The following is a 20,404-nucleotide window of genomic DNA, read 5'->3' as shown; positions in this document are numbered from 1 at the left end:
GTTTAAGAAATGGGTGAAGCAAAGCTCAGTGTGTGCTATTGCTGAGCCTGTGTCACCCTCTCTTTTGGGCTGGCACAGCCTTTCAGCTGCCAGCCAGCGAACCATTTTGGGGAAGTGATCTAGCAGAAAAACAACCAGTGTGGGGTGGTGGAGCTGCAGCTGTCCTTCAGGTGGACCTGCTCTCTAGGGAGCTGGTGGCCAGGGTGAGCACACAGGACAGCCTCCTTGAGGGCAGCAAGCAGCTGGAGGTGAGGGCTGCACCCAGACACTGCAGTGCAGTTCCCAAATGCTTCCCTACTCTGTGTTGCCTTTAAAATGTGAGAAGAAACTAAGTGGAGATAGGATGAACTTCCAGGACAGTAATATTTAGCTACAGCCCGTACTACTTATTAAAGGTACAGTAAAGTACATTGCCCAACTTGTAGCCAACACTACATGGAACTAGAAAGGGATTAATAGAAAGGAAATAACTTTCAGCTCCTGAGACTCATAAGCAAACATAATCACACAGCCTTCATTTTCCTGTGGACCAAAAGCTCCCTTTATGATCACTTCTCTTTTCTATGAACTGTCATCAGTATGACTAGCAGCAAAACGCTCCCAGCTCTGGACTCGTGATAGCAAAATGATCGCTGCAGCCTAGCAGGGGGAGCACGGGACGTTAAGGCTGTGGGCTCCTTGTTAAGTTGGCATGCCTCAGAAACAGTACTTCCTGGGTACGGTTCTGCAGGAAGTTACATGAAATTACATAATTTAAAAAAGCAACCACCTGTATGGCTGTTTTCATGAAGTACCTGCAGGAATGCCAGCTTGTGGACCTGGAGTTACTGTGCTGAATTCTCTGTTGCACACGCAAAATGAATCTGGGTTCCAGTCAGTGGGATTTGGAAGCAGGAAAGGAATTAAGGGTCCCTAGAAATCAAGCAGGCTTGATTGTTTAATTTCTTCTGAAGCAATAGTTCTTTACACATACTAAGGAATACTATCACTGAGTCAAGAGCCCTTTTTAAACACAGCCCTGACAAAATCATCAACGTTTTCTGACAAAATATGAACTCTAGTGCTAAATGTACCTCACATAGAACTTATGCCACAAATGCAACACGAAACTCAGTTCCACTAGTATTCCTGGACTAAGGCCCAGGTTCTGTTTCAGTTGTAAATCCCTGTCTCAGGAGTGAATTCATCAGACTTATTTATTTTTTTTCTTAAAGGAAGTGGGGCAGCAGTGAGCAACCCAAAAAGTGATTTTTTTTGTTTTGTATGTGTGTTTTTCTTTTTGGGGAGGGGGGAAGAGGGGCAAGGTGAAGAAGAGAGAGAAGTGAAAGAATTTACTTTATCATCCTACTCTGATTTGAGTTAAATCGAGTAAAAAATAGAAATTAAACTTTTCAACACCTTTTTGGATCCATTCTGCCTACCAGGGAAACAGACTTGAACAAATAATTGCAAAACAAATCCTATTATTCTTTTTAGTGCTACACTGAAGCAAACACTTTCAAAGAGTGTAAGCAATTAATACTTTTAATGGAGGTTATCTGATTGTGAGTAGTGCAGCAAACATAAAAGTAGTGTACAAGCAGTGTAGAAGCTGAAAAAAAAAGAAAGAAAAGAAAGAAAAGAAAGAAAAGAAAGAAAAGAAAGAAAAGAAAGAAAAGAAAGAAAAGAAAGAAAAGAAAGAAAAAAAAGAAAGGAAAAGAAAGGAAAAGAAAGAAAAGAAAGAAAAGAAAGAAAAGAAAGAAAAGAAAGGAAAAGAAAGGAAAAGAAAGGAAAAGAAAGGAAAAGAAAGAAAAGAAAGAAAAGAAAGAAAAGAAAGAAAAGAAAGAAAAGAAAGAAAGAAAAGAAAGAAAAGAAAGAAAAGAAAGAAAAGAAAGAAAAGAAAGAAAAGAAAGAAAAGAAAGAAAAGAAAGAAAAGAAAGAAAAGAAAGAAAAGAAAAGAAAATCTATATTCTGAAAGGAGAGAGGAACTGGTCCAGCACTCTAGCCCAGTGGGGCAAAAGGAAACTTCTCTTAAAACAGGTCAAAGTCCTGATGTTGGCAGTCTTTCACAAAGACATTGGCCTAAAAAGAGATCATTTCTGCTCAGAAAAGTAATTTGCAAGCCGTTTTTAATCTCATTATATATCTTCATTGTTTCTTGCCTTTTGTGCAATAAACTCTTTCAGAACATCAATTTTATAAACTGCTTTGTGTTTTGCAACATAAAAAACCAGAAATTAAAACAGATACAACCCACGAGCACCAAACCTTAGGAGAGGAACTATTGATCAGATTGATCAGATCGCAACACCTCCTGCTCAGAAACCGCAGCGAATTAAAGCAATATTTAGAGCTTGTCGTGAGCTGTGCAAAATCTGGCGCTTTTCTTAAAGCCCAAGAGCTTGCAGAGATGTCATTACCTGATAAGCTCACCTTTCATGGGGGACGGAATTGAATTACCGGGTCATAAAGGGCGCTGGGAGCAGGTGGGTGCCGCTGCCGCCAGGCCCCGTACGGAGCTCGCTCTCCCGCCGCCGGGCTGAGGGCGGGGCTGGCGGCGAGGCCGCGCTGGGAGTGACGGAGGGTCCGGAGCGGAGGCTCTGCCCCATGGCGGCCGCCCGGCTCGGCGGCCCGCCCGCTTGGCGGTGACTCGGGCTCCCCCTCCCGCCCCTCCTCCTCCGCTGCCGCCTCCTCCTCCTCCTCCCGCTCCGCTCGCCCTTCCCGGGCCCGGCCCAGCCGCCGCCGCCCGCCCGCCGATCCCGGGGCGCAGCCGGGAGCCGCGCGGGGGCCATGACGGTGGAGCAGAACGTGCTGCAGCCCGGCGGTGCCGCCAAGGTGAGAGCACGGCCCCGCCGCTTCGGGCCCGGCCGCGAGCGCTCAAAGCGCCCCTGCCCCCGGCCGAGCGCGGGCCTGAGCGGGGCCGCCCCGCTCCTTCCAGGGCTACGGCCGCCGCCGCCGCCTTCCCCGCCCAGGCCTGGCGCCGGCTGCGGGCAGAGCCCCGGACCGTCCGGGCGCTGCCCCGGGGTGGGCGTGCGGCCCTGTTGCGCTCGTGGCTCCGGGCGGAGAGGGGAAAGGCGCGGTGCCGAGGTTGCGGGAGGGCCTGCCCGCGGCTCCGTGAGCGTGGAGGGATGCTCCCACCGAGGCCGAGCCGTGTGTGCGAAAGGTGACAGCTATTTCGGGGCTGTGACACATAACGCGGCCGTGACGCTCTCTTGCTGAAGTGGAAGAGCAGTGTGTTTAGGGGCTGTGTTAACGCACGTTATGAAATAGAGCTGAGCGAATTAGCAGCGTTGCACATCCCTTAATGTGGACCGGGAGATGCTGAAAAATCTATTCGGAAATGGACACCCCCTGTAGCTCTTTGCTTGTACCAAATGGGACTGCCGAGGGGAAGAGGAACCTGCAATCTAACTACGGGGCTCTTTATTCCCCCCTGAAGGTAACTGTTGCTGGGTTGTGTACCTGCCCTGCTTACAGGACAGACCCGCCTCCTCCCCCTTGTTCTATTTCTTTTTCTCTGGCATGTGATGCTTTTATGAGATCGTGGAGGTAGATTTGCATTGGCATAGTCAGAGTGGAAGCTTAATGGCAACGGTCATGCTTCATAAGCAGTGATGAAGGTGTAAGTGGTCCAGGTGGTGCAACTTGCACTCACAAAGCACTCCTGGAGGGTGAGGCAGGTATCTCTGAGCTGCTCTCAGCTGGGAGCATGTATTTTGGCAGCCTTGGTAGACAGGAGAGGTCTGAATGGACATTTTTGTCCCTTCCTTTGTTGATATGGATTTCAGTTGAGGATTGCTAGCAGACTGCGTGCCAGGCTTCTGCTGGTTGGGCTCGTGCTGTGCCTTCTCTGTTTAAACACTTCTTCGTTGCTGCTATTTATCTGACAGCTTTCCTGAGAAGGAGGTCTTCTGCAGAATGCACTGTTGATGCTTTACTTAAATATCCCTTAATTATCGTATTGGGCATTCTGTTATGTAATCCTTGCTGGGCCCTTCTAGGGCTGGATGGCCTATCAGCAGTGCTACAGAAGAAGCGTTATGGGTAAACTATTGCTTCCAGGTCAGGAGTTCAGGAGGATTACAGTTTGAGGAATTTCTTTACTGTGAGGATGACAGAGCACTGGAACAGGCTGTCCAGAGAGGTGCTGGAGTTACCCTCTCTGTAGATGTTCAGAACCTGCCTGGATGTTCCCCTATGCAACCTACTACAGGGAACTACTTTAGCAGTGGGTTGGACAAATGTGGTCTCCAGAGGTCCTTTCTGATCCGCCTTTACAGTTATGTGTCTTAGGCTTAAAAAGCAGTTGGGGATTGAATCGTATAGGTCATTGGGTGCCCTGTGCTGGAGCAGGGAATTTTAAGTCGGCAAGAGTTCTAAAGCTGACACTTCTCTATGAGTGCAAATCAGTAAAGAAACTGTATAAAATTACAAACTTGTTTTCACAGCTCAGGTTTATGTTTTCTATTTTTTGTTGAACCATATGATTATTGTACTATCTGAGATTCTTTATTACCTACTTTATCCTTAGTTGCATTCTGGGGGAGGAGGAAACAAACTTGACAGTATTTCTCAAAAAATGGGGTTTGGCTCTGAAGTTTATAATTACTTTGTGAAGCAAACAAATAGCTAACTGAGTGACAACCTTTACAAGTGTTGTGAAGTTTATTCTCTTTTAAAAAGAAAACTTACGGAAGCACAGTGGCCTGAAGCATGGTTGGAGGGGTTACCATTCCACTAGATCATAGTCTTCCCTCAGAAGAAGAAAAACCCATGCTCTGCAAATGAAGAGTTTGTTCTGCAGACCTCAAAGTTTGTTGTGATTGTTCTCTGTTTGTGTGAGGAGACCACATCTAAACAGAAGTATATTGGATTTCCAAGAGATGGCTGAGTCACCAGCATACCTTATTCACAACTCTGGTTCCCAACATTGTTCATCTGATGTTTTCTTACTGTCATACAAAAAGTATGTGTCATTGGGAGATGCACATTTTTGTTAATAAACACCCCAAGTACAAACAGCCCACTTCTCACTGAAGCTGTCGTTAGTTTATTGTACAGTTGAAGTATTTGGTTCAGTTCAGAAGAAATTGTTTCATGTTAGGCGATCATCTTGACTCCACATTGGAAGTAGTAATTTATCTCCTGGTGCGTGTAATCAGTTGTTACCCTTGTCTCTCTCAGCTCCTGTGTGAGCCTGCGGTGTGGCAGGGTGTTTGTAGGCTGTCTTTTCTCACAATGTGAGATCCAGAAATCTTGAACATGGCTACAAAGTGCCTCTTGTGCTGTGTAGGCCCTTCTCTGGTCTGTGTCCCTGGAGCAGTGGGTACAAGAACAGGGGTGGGGCTAAAGGTAATTTTCTAGTGATTGGGGGAAAAAAATGGTGTGGAGAAGTCAGACATGCTTCAGCAGTGTGTCAGCCTAACCATAATTACTGTGATGGTCATCTTGTGACAACAGATTGGAGAAACTGGATTTCAGAGTGCGATAGCTGGCATCTGAGCTATGTGTGTCATCGAGTTCTACTGCTTTTGGAGAAGGGCTGAGTGCATACATGGATTTAAAGCGTACTTCGTCAATCCTTTCATTTCATGGGAGATGAAAGAATATTTGTTTTCACTTCACTGCTATTTCAGACCTGTGATTCAGCACTATATTGGCAGTCTAACTTCATTCCACTACTCTTAGAGGTATCAGCTTTTTTTAATTTTGTTAATTTTAGGGAAGCACGTATCTTTGAGGATATTTACCATTAGAAATAATGTGTGGTCTAATGCTATTCACTTTTTCTCTTTTGCTCTTTTTTAGGGTATTGAGAAAATTCTGCTAGCTAGTGCACGTATTTCTGATGTCCTTATGGGAAGAGTGTAGTGCTATGCTAATAGCAGCTTTTCTTTGCTGAAAGCAGTAGTTGCTAACTTCTTAATGCTGTGCAGTTGTCCATACAGAAGGTGATGCGGTCGTATGTCTCCAGCAACAGAGATAGTGATGTTTACTCAGTTCTTGAGTGGCAGGAGGTGATCTCAGAGGACTTCCCCTTGGCATTTGGTACATGCAGAAAGTATTTGAAAGTTGTGCTGTTTTTCACCTTGATAGACGGTGACCTTCCCAGCAGCCATACAGCCTTCACAAACTCAGTGTTAGGTTCAGCTGAGCTCAGGGCTGCCTGACCTGCGTTTGCCTCACAGACATGCTCCTCTTGCACAGGCTCTCTCTGTTTGGGCTATGTGGCAGGCCAGCTAATCATGATGGGGTTGGGTATGGGGATTTAGACCTGCTTTGGCTGACTGAAAGTTTTATGACCTCTCTTGGTCGGAGAAAGGAGAATAACCAGACTGATGTTCTGTCCATGTTGTCACCAGCTACTGAGTATTTATTCAGGTTTGTGTTTTCTGAAAGCTAGAGTTAGTTGCAAATGCCAGTGACACAGAGTAATTTTGGGAAGTCTTCACAGGCTGGCATGTTGAATTCTTCCTATGTTATGAATGTTCTGGTGGCTTTTGCTGGCGTTTTGTGGGCTGTTAGAGTTACCAATGTTCTGGTAGCTATGAAGTTTTTTTATTCCATTTTTTTGTTGTTGCTGTTGTATCAATATAATATGCTATGAATCTGCACCTTTTTGAAACCTTTACTGGTAGCTTAAAACCTACTGCATTCTAGAAAATCTGTCACAAATATTCAATAATAATTTTGATGGTAATAGCAGGAGTTTACAACTATAATCCTATTGTTATCATCTGGCTGAAATAGCATCATTAAGAGCTGTTGATCCCTACTTTGTAAAGAAAGTACTACTTCAGAATATTAAAAGGTAATGCTTATACTTTTTTTCTTTCCATTAACCCTTTGCAGTAGTTTAAAATGTCTTTACTACTTCCCAAAACAATCTTTAGGATAACCCTGTATCCTCAGCTACTCAGAACCACGGCTTCAAAAGGTGACACAACCCATCTACTTCTATGAAGAGGTCAAAAAGCAAATTACTCATATCTTAAAACAGTGAAATGTTTCACATTTTTGGAAATGCTTTGTAGAGATAAGTGGGAGGATAATAGAACTGTTGCTTTTTTTGATCTCTTACGTCTGAAAAGATTTGTTAAGGGAAGAAGTGGCGTCTCTCTAGTCCTGTGAAATTGTCAGCGTTCATGGGCTTCTCCAGCTGAAGATACAATGTAATGAGTGGGTTTGTCAGACTTGAGTTCTGATCACAAGCAAGGAAGGGAATATCATTTTTTAAAACTTCTGTTCTTGTCTAAATCTTTTCTTATTCCTGGCTGGGTTGTACCTAAGGTTTACTACTTCATTTATTTGGTTAATGCATGGGAATCTCACCTCAAAACTTCAGCTATTTACAGGGTCATGGAACCATAGAATGGCCTGGGTTGGAAAGGACTTCAGAGATCACCTAGTTTCAACCCTTGTGCCATGGGCAGGGTTACCAACCACTAACCTGGGCTGCCCAGAGCCACATCCAGCCTTGCCTTGAATGCCTCCAGGGGCGTCAGTGGTGGGATTTTCCATAGGTTCATAGGTTCATAAGGATGGAAAGGACCTACAAGATCATCTAGTCCAACCATCCTCCTCTCACTATCCCTACCCAACTACTAAATCAAATCCCTTAGCACCTCATGTAAACGCTTCTTGAACAGCGCTAGGGATGGTGCCTCAACCACCTCCCTAGGCAGGCCATTCCAGTGCCTGACCACTCTTTCAGAGAAAAAATGTTTCCTCAGGTCTAATCTAAATCTTCCCCGGCGCAACTTGTGGCCATTCCCTCTCGTCCTGTCATTATTTATCAGGGAGAAGAGGCCCACCCCCTCCTCACCACAGCCCCCCTTCAGGAAGTGGTAGTTCCAGGTATCCTCTGGGTGTTTATGGGTTCCTCTGTTTTGCCGTTCTTTGCTTTCTGTGGTGAGGAGCTGATCTGCAGCTCCTAGAGTCTGGCAGAAGCCAAGAGCCCCACATGACATTCCTGGTGTTCCTTTGCAGCAAAAGTAAACCAGAACCTTAAGAGCAATGTCTTCACTCGCATGTTTTTGCATAGGAGGATGTTCCTTTAAAAGGTCAACTGTTTTTAAAGTATGATTTTTCTTGTTGACATCTTGTGGTTCACTTACTGTGGCTCAGAGATCCCACCACTCTGAACTTTGAGGCCTTGTGCCTTGTCTTTCTTGCTGGGACGTGGGCAGAGGCAGAGAGAAGTCTGTCCTCTCACACAGAGTTGGAAAGGCCTTTGAGAGAGCAGCTTTGTTTCTCTGAGAAACGAAAGCATCCTGAAGTGCTTTCACTTTCTTGTTCTGCTCAGTGTAATCGAGCACTGTGACAGAGGTTACATCAAGTCAGAACCAAGTCTGTTTTTTTTTTTCATTCCTTTCACTTTTTTTTTTTAATGGATGTGCTATGCTTCCCCACCAGAAGCCAGTGTCTGAGCTGTCGATATGATATTCTGTAGTCAGCAGTCAGACACCAGTAGTTTGTAACGTTCAGCATCCCCCCACGGGGCTGCTCTCTGTCCCTGGGGTGAGCTGAGCAGTGGCAATAACAGTGCTGCAGTAACAGGCCAGAGCACTGGGAGAGGCTGCTGTGACAATGAAATGGATTTGTGACTATTTATGCATTTGGGAGATACTTCCTTTTTCTTCCTGCTCGGAAATAAAGGCTGCTTCCATTAGGCAGTGATTACACTTTGTTAGCTATACAGCCAAGTGTGGAAAGTATTTTACTAGAGTGTGTGTTAATTTCATTGAGTGTGATTAAATTAATGCTACTTGCGCACAACTTCTGTTTGAGAACTGTGCACAGCTTGTAGATAGGGTGGTAGCTGAGGCTGTCCTTACGACACATGCAAACTTCTGGTCAATAAGCAAGTGTAATTGATAGTGGAAAGCTAGTAACCTGAATCACAGAGCTTAGTTGTATGTAAGCGAAGAGTGAAGTTGGAACTTGTCTGATATGCTCCATCTTTTCTATTAAAAAATAAAACTCTTATTTAAAAATACAAAAGATACAATGACAAAATTTGAAACTGAGGCTGAAGGACTGTAGCTTGTTGCTGAGTGGAATAGAGGGGGCGTGCCTTGCAGAATGTGGCTCTGTGGTAAGCAAAAGGCAAGATTTTTACTACCATCCACTTGGCAAATGGTATTTTGTAATGTTTCTTTGTGTGTGAACAGTTGTAACTCTTAAATTGGCAACAAGCGGTATGTGGTGGACTGGAGCTAGAGTTTTGGAAGGGGAGCCTGTGGAAGATGGCAATGTTTAGTCTGAAGAAACAGGCCCGGGGAGATCTTTTTGATCTTTACAGTTACCTAAAGGGAGGTTGTGGCAAGGTGGGAGTTGCCCTTTCTCTCATGTATCTAGTGATAGGATGTGAGGGAATGGCCTCCAGGGGTGGTTCAGGTTGGATGTTAGGAAAAATTTATTCTCCGAAAGAGTACTCAGGAACTGGAATGGGCTGCCCAGGGAGGTGTTCATTAGGTGTTGTACTGAGGGACATGGTTTAATGGGCTAATATTGGTGGTAGATGGATGGTTGGACTGGATGATCTTGGAGGTCTGCCTTGTGACGACAGTTGTGAGGCTGTAGCTTCTGAAGGATGACTGTGGTAATTTTCTTGGTGAATGTGACGATGTCTGTGGTTTTAGACTTCAAAATCTAACACATTAAAAGTCAATAGCAAAATTTGTGTGAAGTGCTATGAAGGTAGAATTTGATCCTAAGGCAGTGTAAAAGACAAACTGACACTAAATGTCATTGCAGTAATTTCAGTTGTCTATAGCAATCCTACGGAGTTCTTGTCTGTGCAACTGTGGATTTGATTTCAGTATACTTAGGAACATCAATAATTTCAAGCATGGTAACATTTTAATCAATGTTAGATTTGGAGTCTTGCAGTTTAAGGCTTTTTTATTAGTAGTAGTATTTTTTTCCCTAGTCATTTTTCATAGTTGTTACTCTCTTGAGATTAATAAAAGAATAGTACAATAAAAGAAAAATAATATATAAATATGGACTACATAGTAGTCCATCCATGTTCTGGACAGCCATGCACCGCGGTCACACCCCACAAAATGAAGAGGGTTTCAGTCAGCTCATCTGCACAGGTTAGCTAATTGTGGTGATTATATTGAAAAATATTTTTTTGTGGGTGTGAACTTGCTCTGTCAAATAGTATTATTGTGCTCTTTGTATCCCATGTTGTAGTTCCCGTGAAAGGAAATAAGAAGCATTACCTTCAGAGTGACCTACATGACTAGTAGAGATTCAGGAGCATGCTGAAAGCTATCAGCATGAGCATTTTCTTGAAACCAGGTGCTGTCTTATGATGGGACTGTTGTGAGTGATTGCAATGCTGAGTTTTTTCAGTTTTAGCAGAGCCATAACAAGTAAAGGTGTTGGAGAAATGGAATCCAGTGAGTACATGATGTGGAATAATGTGAAGGCTGAAATGCAAGTAGGTTAACTCTGGAAACAACACCTGACATCAATTTGTGTATGTAAAATGTTTTTTCTTAATGCAGCAGAAATAGCCATATGCAGGTTTTTTTATTATGAAGTACACAGCTTTAACTTGATGCTTTTGTTTATTGTAGATTTATGAATAATTTTAATCGGTAGGTTCATGCTGAAAAAGGTGTACAGTGCACAACACTTATTTTCTTGATAAGAAACAGTTTAAAATAAGTTTTAACTAATTTGGTTTTCAAGTATATGTGGATTGTACTTATAATATATTTTTTATATATTTTGATGTATAATTTGATGTATTTAATAGAAGATTTTCGGAGTGCAGGGTTGTTTTAAAGGTTTGTTACATAGCTGCTGCATTGACCTGTGTATCTTGATTCTGTCTGTGTGGAATTTGTGGAAGTTAATGCATGCCATATAGTGGCATTATATGTCTCTGTGGCTCCTTTCTACCAGTTACGCTGTCATAATTACTCTCGTGTTGTACCCCATAATCCACGTGGTTCCCTTTGATTTCAACTGGATTTTAATCACCGTTAGGGGCTGAGACCTGAAAGTTCTGAACAGTGAATTGCACTGCTATGCTTAATGCCATTTATTCCTTTTGATGAATAGCGAGTGCTAGGCTTGAGGTTTGCACACGGTTTCTGTGGTAGATGTCCTTCTCACAGCTGTGTGACCTCAAGGAAGGTGAGCTAGCTGTCTCTAAGACTTTGTCTGAATTTCAATAAAACTGCTTTTAGGAGTTCTTTTTGAGAAGTTGTATTTAACTGCGATAAGCCAGCATGAACGTGTTACGTAGAAGCTGAACATGGTATTCATGTGCATTCAGGTGTGTGCTGTCTGTGTGCTTTAAAGTGGCATTCATCATTTTTTGCAGAAGAGGAGGATGTGGTGAGAACAAATTCCTTTTTCCTTTTGTGTTCAGTTTCATTTTATTATGTAAAAGCAGCTTCAAAATAAAAATGTCTTCTGGGAATGCAGCTCCTGGACATGAACATTTTTTATTAGGTAAACACTTTCCAAAGTGTATAGGAATGAACTGCCTGGCTGGCCAACTGAATACTGTGCATTTCCCCGCATTCTAGAAATTGCATGTTAGGCCTGAGAAACCATTTGTAAATGTGATAATGCTGATAGCTTTTGGACTGCTTGCAGTTATATTTCCCTTCTTGGTGTGCTTTCTCATTTGGACTGATGCTTTCGTATTTTTCAGCTTCTTTTCTTCAAATTCTTTTGTCTCTTAACATTATTTGTTTGGAAACTGAAGGATGTCTCCCATCAAACCTTTAACAGTTCACTGTAGTCTTCCATGTGTTCTGTGGGAGTCATACTGAAAAGACACAGAACATGTCTTGTGACAGCCTTGTTTGAACCATAATCACCTCTCACCTGAAGCCAACTGGGCTGCTGTGTTAGGTACCAGTCTGTTCTCCTGCTGGATAACCTCTAAGCTTTGTGATGTTAAAAGATGTACAGAGGTCCCCATTTGTCCCCAGGTCCAGATCCTGTTGCCTTGGCATGTTGCCTTGGAGCTTTTTCTAGAGGTGTTGTAAAGAAGAAGGCTGGTAACTGTACCACCTACTTTCTAGAGCTGGCTGAGAGTGTGTATGCACTGTACAAACACTGCTGTGTTACTTGCAGACCGGGGAAGGATTTTGCAGCTGCTTTCTGCTCCCAGCAAACATGCTGAGGGCTGTTATGTTTCTGAGTAGGAAATCATTGAAAATTTTGCTGTTGGAGTTCAATATTTCTGTTGCTCGATGGGAAATGTGTTGACATCATGCTGTTGGTAGGAAGGCAATGCATTTCTAATTTGCATAGAATCATGGAATGTTTTGGGTTGGAAGGCAGCTCAAAGCCCACCCAGCCCTAACCCCGTGCCATGGGCAGGGTTGCCCCCAGCAGCTCAGGCTGCCCAGTGCCCCATCCAACCTGGCCTTGAGCCTCTCTAGGGATGGAGCACCACAGCTTCTCTGGGCAGCCTGTTCCAGTGGCAGCTTAGGTGCTGCCATAGGTTGTGGGTGACTTGATGCTATCAGGAGTGTTGAATTTCCCTATCCTCACTGCCTCCCTCAAGTTAACAAGATACATTTTTTTTTTCAATATAACTCTGTAAATGGTTTGTAGGGGCAGGATATGCTATGAAATCAATTTACTGATTACTGCAAATGATGGCAACTCACCTTTCTGATGGGCTCTGTTTGATAACACAACCCTGGTGAGAAGTCATGACTGTGGTAAGAGACCAGCCTGGGCAGCCCTGTTCTGGGAGCATTTTGAGGCAGCTCCTGGCCTGCTCGGCCTCCTCTGTGTGCTGCCTGTGGGGCAGGACCAACTCCTACTGCCAGAGCTGCAGGAGGGTTGCAGCACTGGGGATGCAAGGATCTCTTCTTTAAGCAATCAGGTTAGCAACTTTATTTTTTTCCATGCAGTACAATTGAAAAAAATCCTTTAACAAAAGTCTTATTTTTTTTTTCTTCTCAAATCAGGTAGTGGAGTGAAATTGCTTCCCCCTGCTATTAGGTACTGTGGGCTATTTGTTATAAAGACCATTCTTAGAAAGCGCAATTTAACTTTTATTTAGGATTCTCATGCTGTTCTACTCAGAAAGACAGTTGAGTCTGTGAAATCTTTCCTGATCTCAGGGAGTTTATGTGCAGTGTGCTCTTTGATGTTGGTCATTAACAGCTGTGGTCAAAGTATCATTGTGGACTGGAGTACTGGACAGCATGCAGCTGCAGTATGTGCTGGAATGGGCTTAGTATCTGCCTGGTGTGCAGCGCACTGTATGGCTATATCGGGAGCATTAGATCACTGCTAGTGCTGTGCTGCTGTATTAATTTTACACTCATCTTTTGTTGGAGTAAGGTTTCTGAAGCAGGGCAAAGATTGTGAGATTTTTTTTTCCCTCAGTTTCTCTCACTCAGTTAAAAATGGGATTTAAAAAAAAAAGGCACAGAAACAATTCAGTTTCATAAGACTGCTGTCCAACAACAGCTTGATCCAACCTAAATAGTTGCAGCCCTGGACTTGTCTTCTTGCTTGCACCAGCTCTGGCTCTCACAGAGTTAGCAGGAAATGAATTAAAAACGAAGAACAGTTTTCTGCTGGTGTAGCAAGAGCCTGTGCCAGGCTGCTGGAGGTTCAGGCAATGGGCAACGCTGGCTGACAGGAAGGAGAGGATGGCACCTGGCCACGCATACATGGGCTGGAGCTGGCAGGAGCCACAGCCTGGAAAGCATAGCTGCCTCTTCGTAAACAGCTTGCTGTCTGACAGTACCTCTAGACCTTATTATTTGTAGGTATTGCAGACTGGGATCCTGCTGGTTTGAGCAAACTTGAGGCTTCCAAAGTTTGTCTGTTTATTCCTAGAGCAGTTGTTGTTATTACTGTAATGGCAGAGTAAGAAGGAAGGTCCCACAAAAATAACACCAGGTGAGTCCTCTTCCTTACTGTGCAGAGCAGGGTGTGAAATCGTGATGGTTGTCCGGGGAAAAAAAGTCATTTAAAAATCATTTAAACAAACCCCTGACCTGCCTCTGTGAGTTGATAGATAGATCTTAGCCTGTTTGTGACAGATGGATAACAAATGGGTGATGATAGGGCTATAAAGACTCTCAAACGTGAACTAAAATAACTCATGTTTTGCGTGAGATGTTAAGCTGTGGTTGAGATGCAAAGAAAAGCATTTCATAGCAGAAAACTAAAAATGTGCAGTGTTGCCTCAGAGCTCAGAATGACAAGTTTTCATGGTTGCTTTTTTTTTTTTTTTTTTTTTTTTTTTTTTTTTTTAGGCAATCAGAAGAATGTTTGTAATGATTGATGGAGTAAAATTATGATAGACTAGACAATAGTTTTTCCTGTGAGGAGGGAGCCTGTATCTCATTGTGGCTGCATGGATTGAAGCTATAAAAGTTAACATTTAGCTGTGATAGTATATATAAATGAATGGAAAGGGGAAAAAGATAGATAAAAACCACTTTTACAACAGTAAATGACCAGGAGCAATTGTAATAATAAAAATAGGAATTTATAATGATACATAGCTGAGGAGTTGGCTGTGTATCTGTCATCTTCTAGCCTCTTTTTACTTTGCACGTATATAATATGAGCAGTCATTGAGCCCATTGGTTTTTATTTGCTGTGGCATGTATATACTGTTGGCAGCTCCCTTGATGCTTGGGTCCAAGCACGTGGATGTGCCATAAGGACATAAACTGATACTCGAACATTCTATCAGGATGGACATTGGCACTGTTTTCTGCAGTCCAGTTCCCTCTGAATTTCACTGAGTTTGCTGATAACGTGTTTGTGCTTTGGAAGACACTACCAATAGCTGTAACAACCCAGCAGATTTGGAGAAGAATAGAGAGATTTTTGCTAATTGTCATCACAGTTGTTGGAGTTCGTAAGAATCAAAAGCAATCTTCCTAAGAAGCAAACTTTTGTGTGGCCATTTGGTTGACTAGAACTTGAAACTGAACTAATTAAATGAATCCACAGATCTCAGTGGTGTTGGACTGATTCATTTTTAGAGTTGATAGTATAAACACTGAAGGGCAAGCAGTAAAGCCCTAGCTTGACGCTGCTTTGCTGGGAAATCCTTTCTGTTATGCTGAGGTGAATGTGAGAAATAAATCATGCTTGTACAGTCACAGGACTGGTTGGGTTGGAAAAGAATCCAAGTAATAAAACTGGAGGGCAATAGAGTCAGAATATAGAGCTGAGTTTCAGTGCTTCTGTGGCCTGTTAGGAAGTGACAAAAAATCCTCTGAACATCCTCTGAACAGGCAATGTGTTTCTGTTGCTTTGTGTGTGTTGTGTTACAGTATGTATATACTCAGTAGTGCTTCTTCTGCATTATTCCTCCAGTTCTTAGGCACCTAAACATTTTCCTGAGAAGACCGTATAAGGAGGAGATACTTCCCCCTTCTTTTACTCTTCTCTCAGCAGCTGTGTAAGAAATGAAATTTTGGGGCTTCCTTCCTTTCCTGTTCTGTCTGTGTGAATGTGGAGGGGAAGATGTGAAACCACTTGGCTTGCTTATGGCTGGAATGCCCCAAGAAGTCACCAGCTGTGAGCTGTCAGGGTTCTGCCTGTTGCAAGGATGGTTGCCATCTAGGTGATAATTTGGGCCACGTTTGACTTTTCTGTTTTGTAAATGCTTGTAACTATCTGGGCTGAGTTTGCCCTACATTTAAGGTCAGTAAATAGGTAGAAACCAAACTCCTCAAGTGTCTCTTTAAAATCTTACTTAAAAGATTGAAATAAATAAGTGTGAATGTTATATTTAGAAGAGAGTAAATGGAATCATAGAATCCTTAGAGTTGGAAAGGACCTCTGATGGCCATCTATTCCAGCTCCCCTGCAATGAACAGAGGCAATGAGGCTCAGCATAGTGAATATTTGTGAACACGTGCTCCCTGTTGTGTAGAGTCCTTTAAGGCAAATCCTGGCAGTTATTGCAAAGTCACTCAGCATTTACAATTAATGTAGTGCAGTTTTGTGATTGTTTGTGGAAATTTATAGAAATGTAGTGAGTATTCTTGTGTAGTCTCATGATGAATCTAGGCTACTTAACAGTATGACTAAGTAGGATCCTGCCTTTAACTTTTTAGGGAGGACTGTATGTACAGAAGTACTCAAGCATTTTCCCTCATTAAACTTCTGTTTGATCCAGGCTGTGGTTGGTTGAAAGTTAATGGTGTGTCCTTCTGCTTCCTTGAAGTACATTTGCTTTCAGCCCAGACCCAGGTAGCTCCATGCTTGCCTTGCATCAACTGCTGCTGTAATTGGCAGCCTTGGCAGAGTAGTCGCAGGCTGAAAACTTCCAGCCTCTGTGCACATCCTTTTCTCTCTGCAGGTGATTTATTTTCTTCCAAGCCAAAGCTAGGGTGCATTTTGCATGTGTATAAAAATAAAATGATATTTTTACCTATTTCTGTGGCAGATATGATGTTGTGTCAGAGAGGTTTCTCTTTTCATGACTGAACAAAAAGAAACCCAGTTAGTAGATACCAGGCATGGGAACGCTATTACACTGTGCTTTAGGAAGGTGCTGTAAGAATAAGCAGGTTGATGCCAGTGCAGAGATTTAACTTGGTCTTTGCATTAGCCAAATACTGTGTTCTTAAGTGTGTGTGTGTGTGTATGTACATATATACATAGACACCTCAGAATTCATGTATTTATGTACATTTGTTCTGTGTATGTAGAGAGAGGGTGATGTAAGAGCAGGGATGTGCAACAATGCCTTTCAGAGTTGGCTGTGTGTTGTCCCAGTGTTGAAATGGGATATCTTCATGGACTGGACTACTTTTTATTTGCCTATGTGGAACTTGGCCAGTAGCTTATTTAGAGGATGATTAATGTGCAGTGTCTGCCAGGATAGGGAAGGAAAGGGTGCACATAGTTCATTTTCTTTATGTACTGTTCGTCAAATGACCTGTGCAGTGAGGCAGCAGGCCCTGTTTGGTATTTAGTAATGGTTGGACCATCTCATTTATTTCAAAACGTATCACTTCTCAGTGGGAAACTGGCATGGCATGCTTTGTTGTCAAAGTTTTAAAGTGCTTGTGTTGCAAATACAAATATTTCAGTATTGCTGTGAATCAAGGCAAAGCTTATATGTGCTTCTTTAGAAGTTGCAGAGATGAGAAAATAAACAGCTCAAAAAAAGGCTATTTTTAAAATTCATTTGCAGTGTATTTCAGAATTAGCTGTTTTTTGATATTTACCTTATCCAAATAAGCATTGAGGAATTGTTAGAGTTTACAGTTTATTTGTTGTGGAACTAATTTCAATGTAGTATCTTCCTAAGCAGATAATAGCGTAGATCCTTTTCTGCTTCACCAGCATTGGCACAGCTACTGAACGTGCTATTGTGTGGGGTTATAAACCAGATAATCTTAATTGGGCGTTTCCTGAGAAGAAGAGGGATGGCTGAAAAAGGGAAGAATTGGAAATAAGGGCATGCATTCCTTATGTACAAATTTGGCATTTGTCCAGGAAAATGGAAGAATTTCCTGTTAGTTTAAATCTTCCAAGAGCTGAGAGCCCTGAGATACATACCACGTACCTCAGAGAGGCAGAGGAAGGGAGAAGGCTGGGAAAAGTTCATACATGAAAACCCTGGGGAGCTGACTGCTGCACGATGTGATAGGGCAGAGGGCTGTAGGGCTGTGAGCAGCTGGGGATTGGGGCATCAGCGGGCCTTTGTTGGCCATCATTTCCTTCACCTCACCCAGGATTTGGATTATCTTGTAGCATGGTATTAACCAGTGGAATGTGGTGGCATAGAGCAAGCCCTGGAGCCATCTTAGAGCTTAGTCAAATGCTACTTGGAGTGTGTGTATTATACATGTATGCATGTACAGTGTAGTTCCTTCTAACCCTTATGATTCTATGGACCTCAAGAGATCATGGAGTCCAACCCCCCTGCCAAAGCAGCTCCCTACACCAGGTCACACAGGTAGGTGTCCAGGCGGGTCTTGAATATCTCCAGAGAAGATTCCACACCCCCCTGTGCAGCTGTGCCACTGCTCCGTCACCCTCACCGTAAAGAAGTGCTTGCGCACATTCGTGCGGAACCTCCTGTGCTGCAGTTTCTGTCCATTCCCCCTTGTCCTGTCTCCACACAAGTACCACATGCAGTGGTACTTGTGCACTGTGGGTATATGTAGAGTTTTTACTAACTGAACTGCAGGATCTGAGCTATAGATCAACTGTGGAAGCTGTCATGTAAATTCAGAGCTCCGAGAGCAAAGGATAGCAATAGGAGTTGAAAGTAGGCAACTAGGAGCTGAAAGGATTGAAGTGGATCTCAGTACCAGTAGCTGTGTCTGGCTCTGTTGAGTCTGATGCAGAAACTACTACAGATGCACTACATTAGAGTGTAGCATTGAATCTTTGAGTAGGAATACAATTACAGTTCTTAAACTTCTTATATAAGAAGTTTCTATATTTTCTTTTATAAAAAGAAAATGCAAACTTTTCCTCTGATGGATGAGGAAAGGGTGTGATTGTTATTCCTAGATATTAATAGTCTGCACTGTCATTTGTAATGAAAAGGAGCAGAATGACCTGTACTAATACTGTTCCATGGGTGGCCCAGGGCAGTTTAGCTCCCTGTAAGGCATCCAGGATAACTATTAATTTTCCTCTTAATTTCCATCATTTTGAGTTCACATATCTACCAGCCAGAAATTCTGGAGCAGAGTGCCTAATCTTTTGGCCTTTACATATATCTGTATAAATTTAGATATCTAAGTAATACCTTGATGATGAAGGAGCACCTCTGGGCCTGGTTCTGATTTTTGAATTGTTGATGTTCTTGGGCAGAGGGTCTCAAACTGCAACTTTGCCTCATAATTCTGGAATCTGGATCTAAACTGCAGATGTCGTCGAGGTTTAAATGGCACAGCTGTGCTCATAAATTAGCAGCCAATATTTTGAGCTGCTAAGAGATTGTTTGTTGGTAAACTGTCTCTTCTGCAGATTCCCAGTCCCTGTGAACACTTGAGTTATTCTTCAGTCTTCTTTCTCAGCTTTTCCAAGTGTTGTATATATTGTGGAAGATGAAGGAATTTGTTGCAACTGTGTTGTATTTTGTATTGAAACTATTAACCATCTTGTTGGTAACCAATAAAAAGCAGTTCAATTCCCTTGAATTGCTCCTGTCAGTTTTAATACTTTTCCCAAATATTATTACTTTTTTAATTTTTTCCTTTTTTTTTTTTTTTTTGCTTTTTACCAGACTTTATAAGGCAAACAAGTCTTGCCTTTGTACAGTGCTGTGAAATGTGTGGAGTAAACAAATGAGGGGGTGGGGGACGGGCAGCGAGTGGGAGTTTGCCTCGTCGCTTTGCTTCCCTTGTGCCAATAGAAGGGCTTTTAAAAAGAGAAGAAGAAAAGCAAATTGGATTGTTAGCAGCGTCCCTTAGGATCATAAATGAAGGGAGGATTGTGTATGTAATTCATAAACATCCTGAACTATACGCCTTCTATTTCAACTTATTAGGGCATGAAGTGGTGCCTGCTAGGTTAATTTCACACTGGGGAGTTCAGCATTCATGAAGCACTTAATTTCCTCCTTTATACAAAGCCGTGATAAGGAGAGAATAAGGCTATTTGAATATTTGATTCCAAATAATTCAGAGTAAAGAAAAGTGTCTTAGAAGTGGTTGCAAGACAATTATAGTTTTTTTTTTTTTAATTGAATCTGGAGAGTAACATGAGACCATTTGTTACCAAGAGGAAGTATGCCTTTTGTCAAGCAAACCAAACCCTGTATTTTACAAAATCTTCTTTTTCATGGATGAAGTGATTGTTTTGAATTCAGCATGTGGTGGGCAAACAACAAAAAAGAGAACAACACTTGCAAATACCACCAAGCTCTTCTCTCTTCCTCATCTTCCAAAGGAAGAATGGAATCATTTAGTTTGGAACAATGGTCCATCTTCTGTGTTCATGGTTTTAATTGTTAAGATGGTTTTAATATTTAAGAGAAGTGCAAGGACTATCCCAGCCTAGTGCCTATTTTTGCTTCCATGATGTGATATCTAAGCATGAGTGGAGAGTGTCAGCTGTTGGCTGTAAACAGGACTGGGAACAAATTTTTTTTATTTATATTTATATCAAAATTCATTTGAAGTGAATGTCTGAGTTACAACCTCTTTTCTGTCTGTTTTAACTACAAGAGTTGTATGAGATTCTAGCGTGGATGCTGACTTGATTTTCAGTTTTTGAGAGCTGGGTTCAGTTAGTCTGGGAAGGTGGTTAAGACTGATTCCTAACGTTTTCCTTTAGTCTTTTTCTTAAGGATAAATAGTTCTTATGGCATTTTTTTCTAAAACATTTAGGTGTTCAGCAGAGATGACATTGAGTTTTGAGGTGTGAATGGCTGGAAATTGCATGTGTTGAGGAAATACAGAGTTGAGAGTAATCAGGAATTGAA

At 42.5% G+C, this 20,404-nt stretch overlaps 1 protein-coding gene across 3 annotated transcripts in view; it reads left to right on the top strand.

The window, feature by feature from the left end:
• The first annotated feature begins 2,699 nt into the window (after positions 1-2,699).
• Positions 2,700-20,404, top strand: part of USP25 (ubiquitin specific peptidase 25) — an 89,586-nt gene continuing 71,881 nt past the window's right edge. Inside the window, exon 1 of one of the 3 annotated variants that reach the window (XM_065741850.1) lies at positions 2,700-2,814. In XM_065741850.1, coding sequence (XP_065597922.1) covers positions 2,770-2,814 — 45 coding nt within the window. In that variant the 5' untranslated portion in view covers positions 2,700-2,769. Of the gene's footprint in view, positions 2,815-3,138; positions 3,419-20,404 lie in introns of those variants that run through there. The other 2 variants (XM_065741851.1, XM_065741852.1) reach the window with 2 other exon arrangements.

The sequence above is a fragment of the Cyrtonyx montezumae genome, unplaced genomic scaffold (assembly GCF_038088225.1).
Source record: "Cyrtonyx montezumae isolate F1298 unplaced genomic scaffold, pur_monq_1.0 scaffold_3, whole genome shotgun sequence".
Classification (NCBI taxonomy): domain Eukaryota; kingdom Metazoa; phylum Chordata; class Aves; order Galliformes; family Odontophoridae; genus Cyrtonyx; species Cyrtonyx montezumae.
This window is presented reverse-complemented; position numbering and strand designations above follow the sequence as displayed.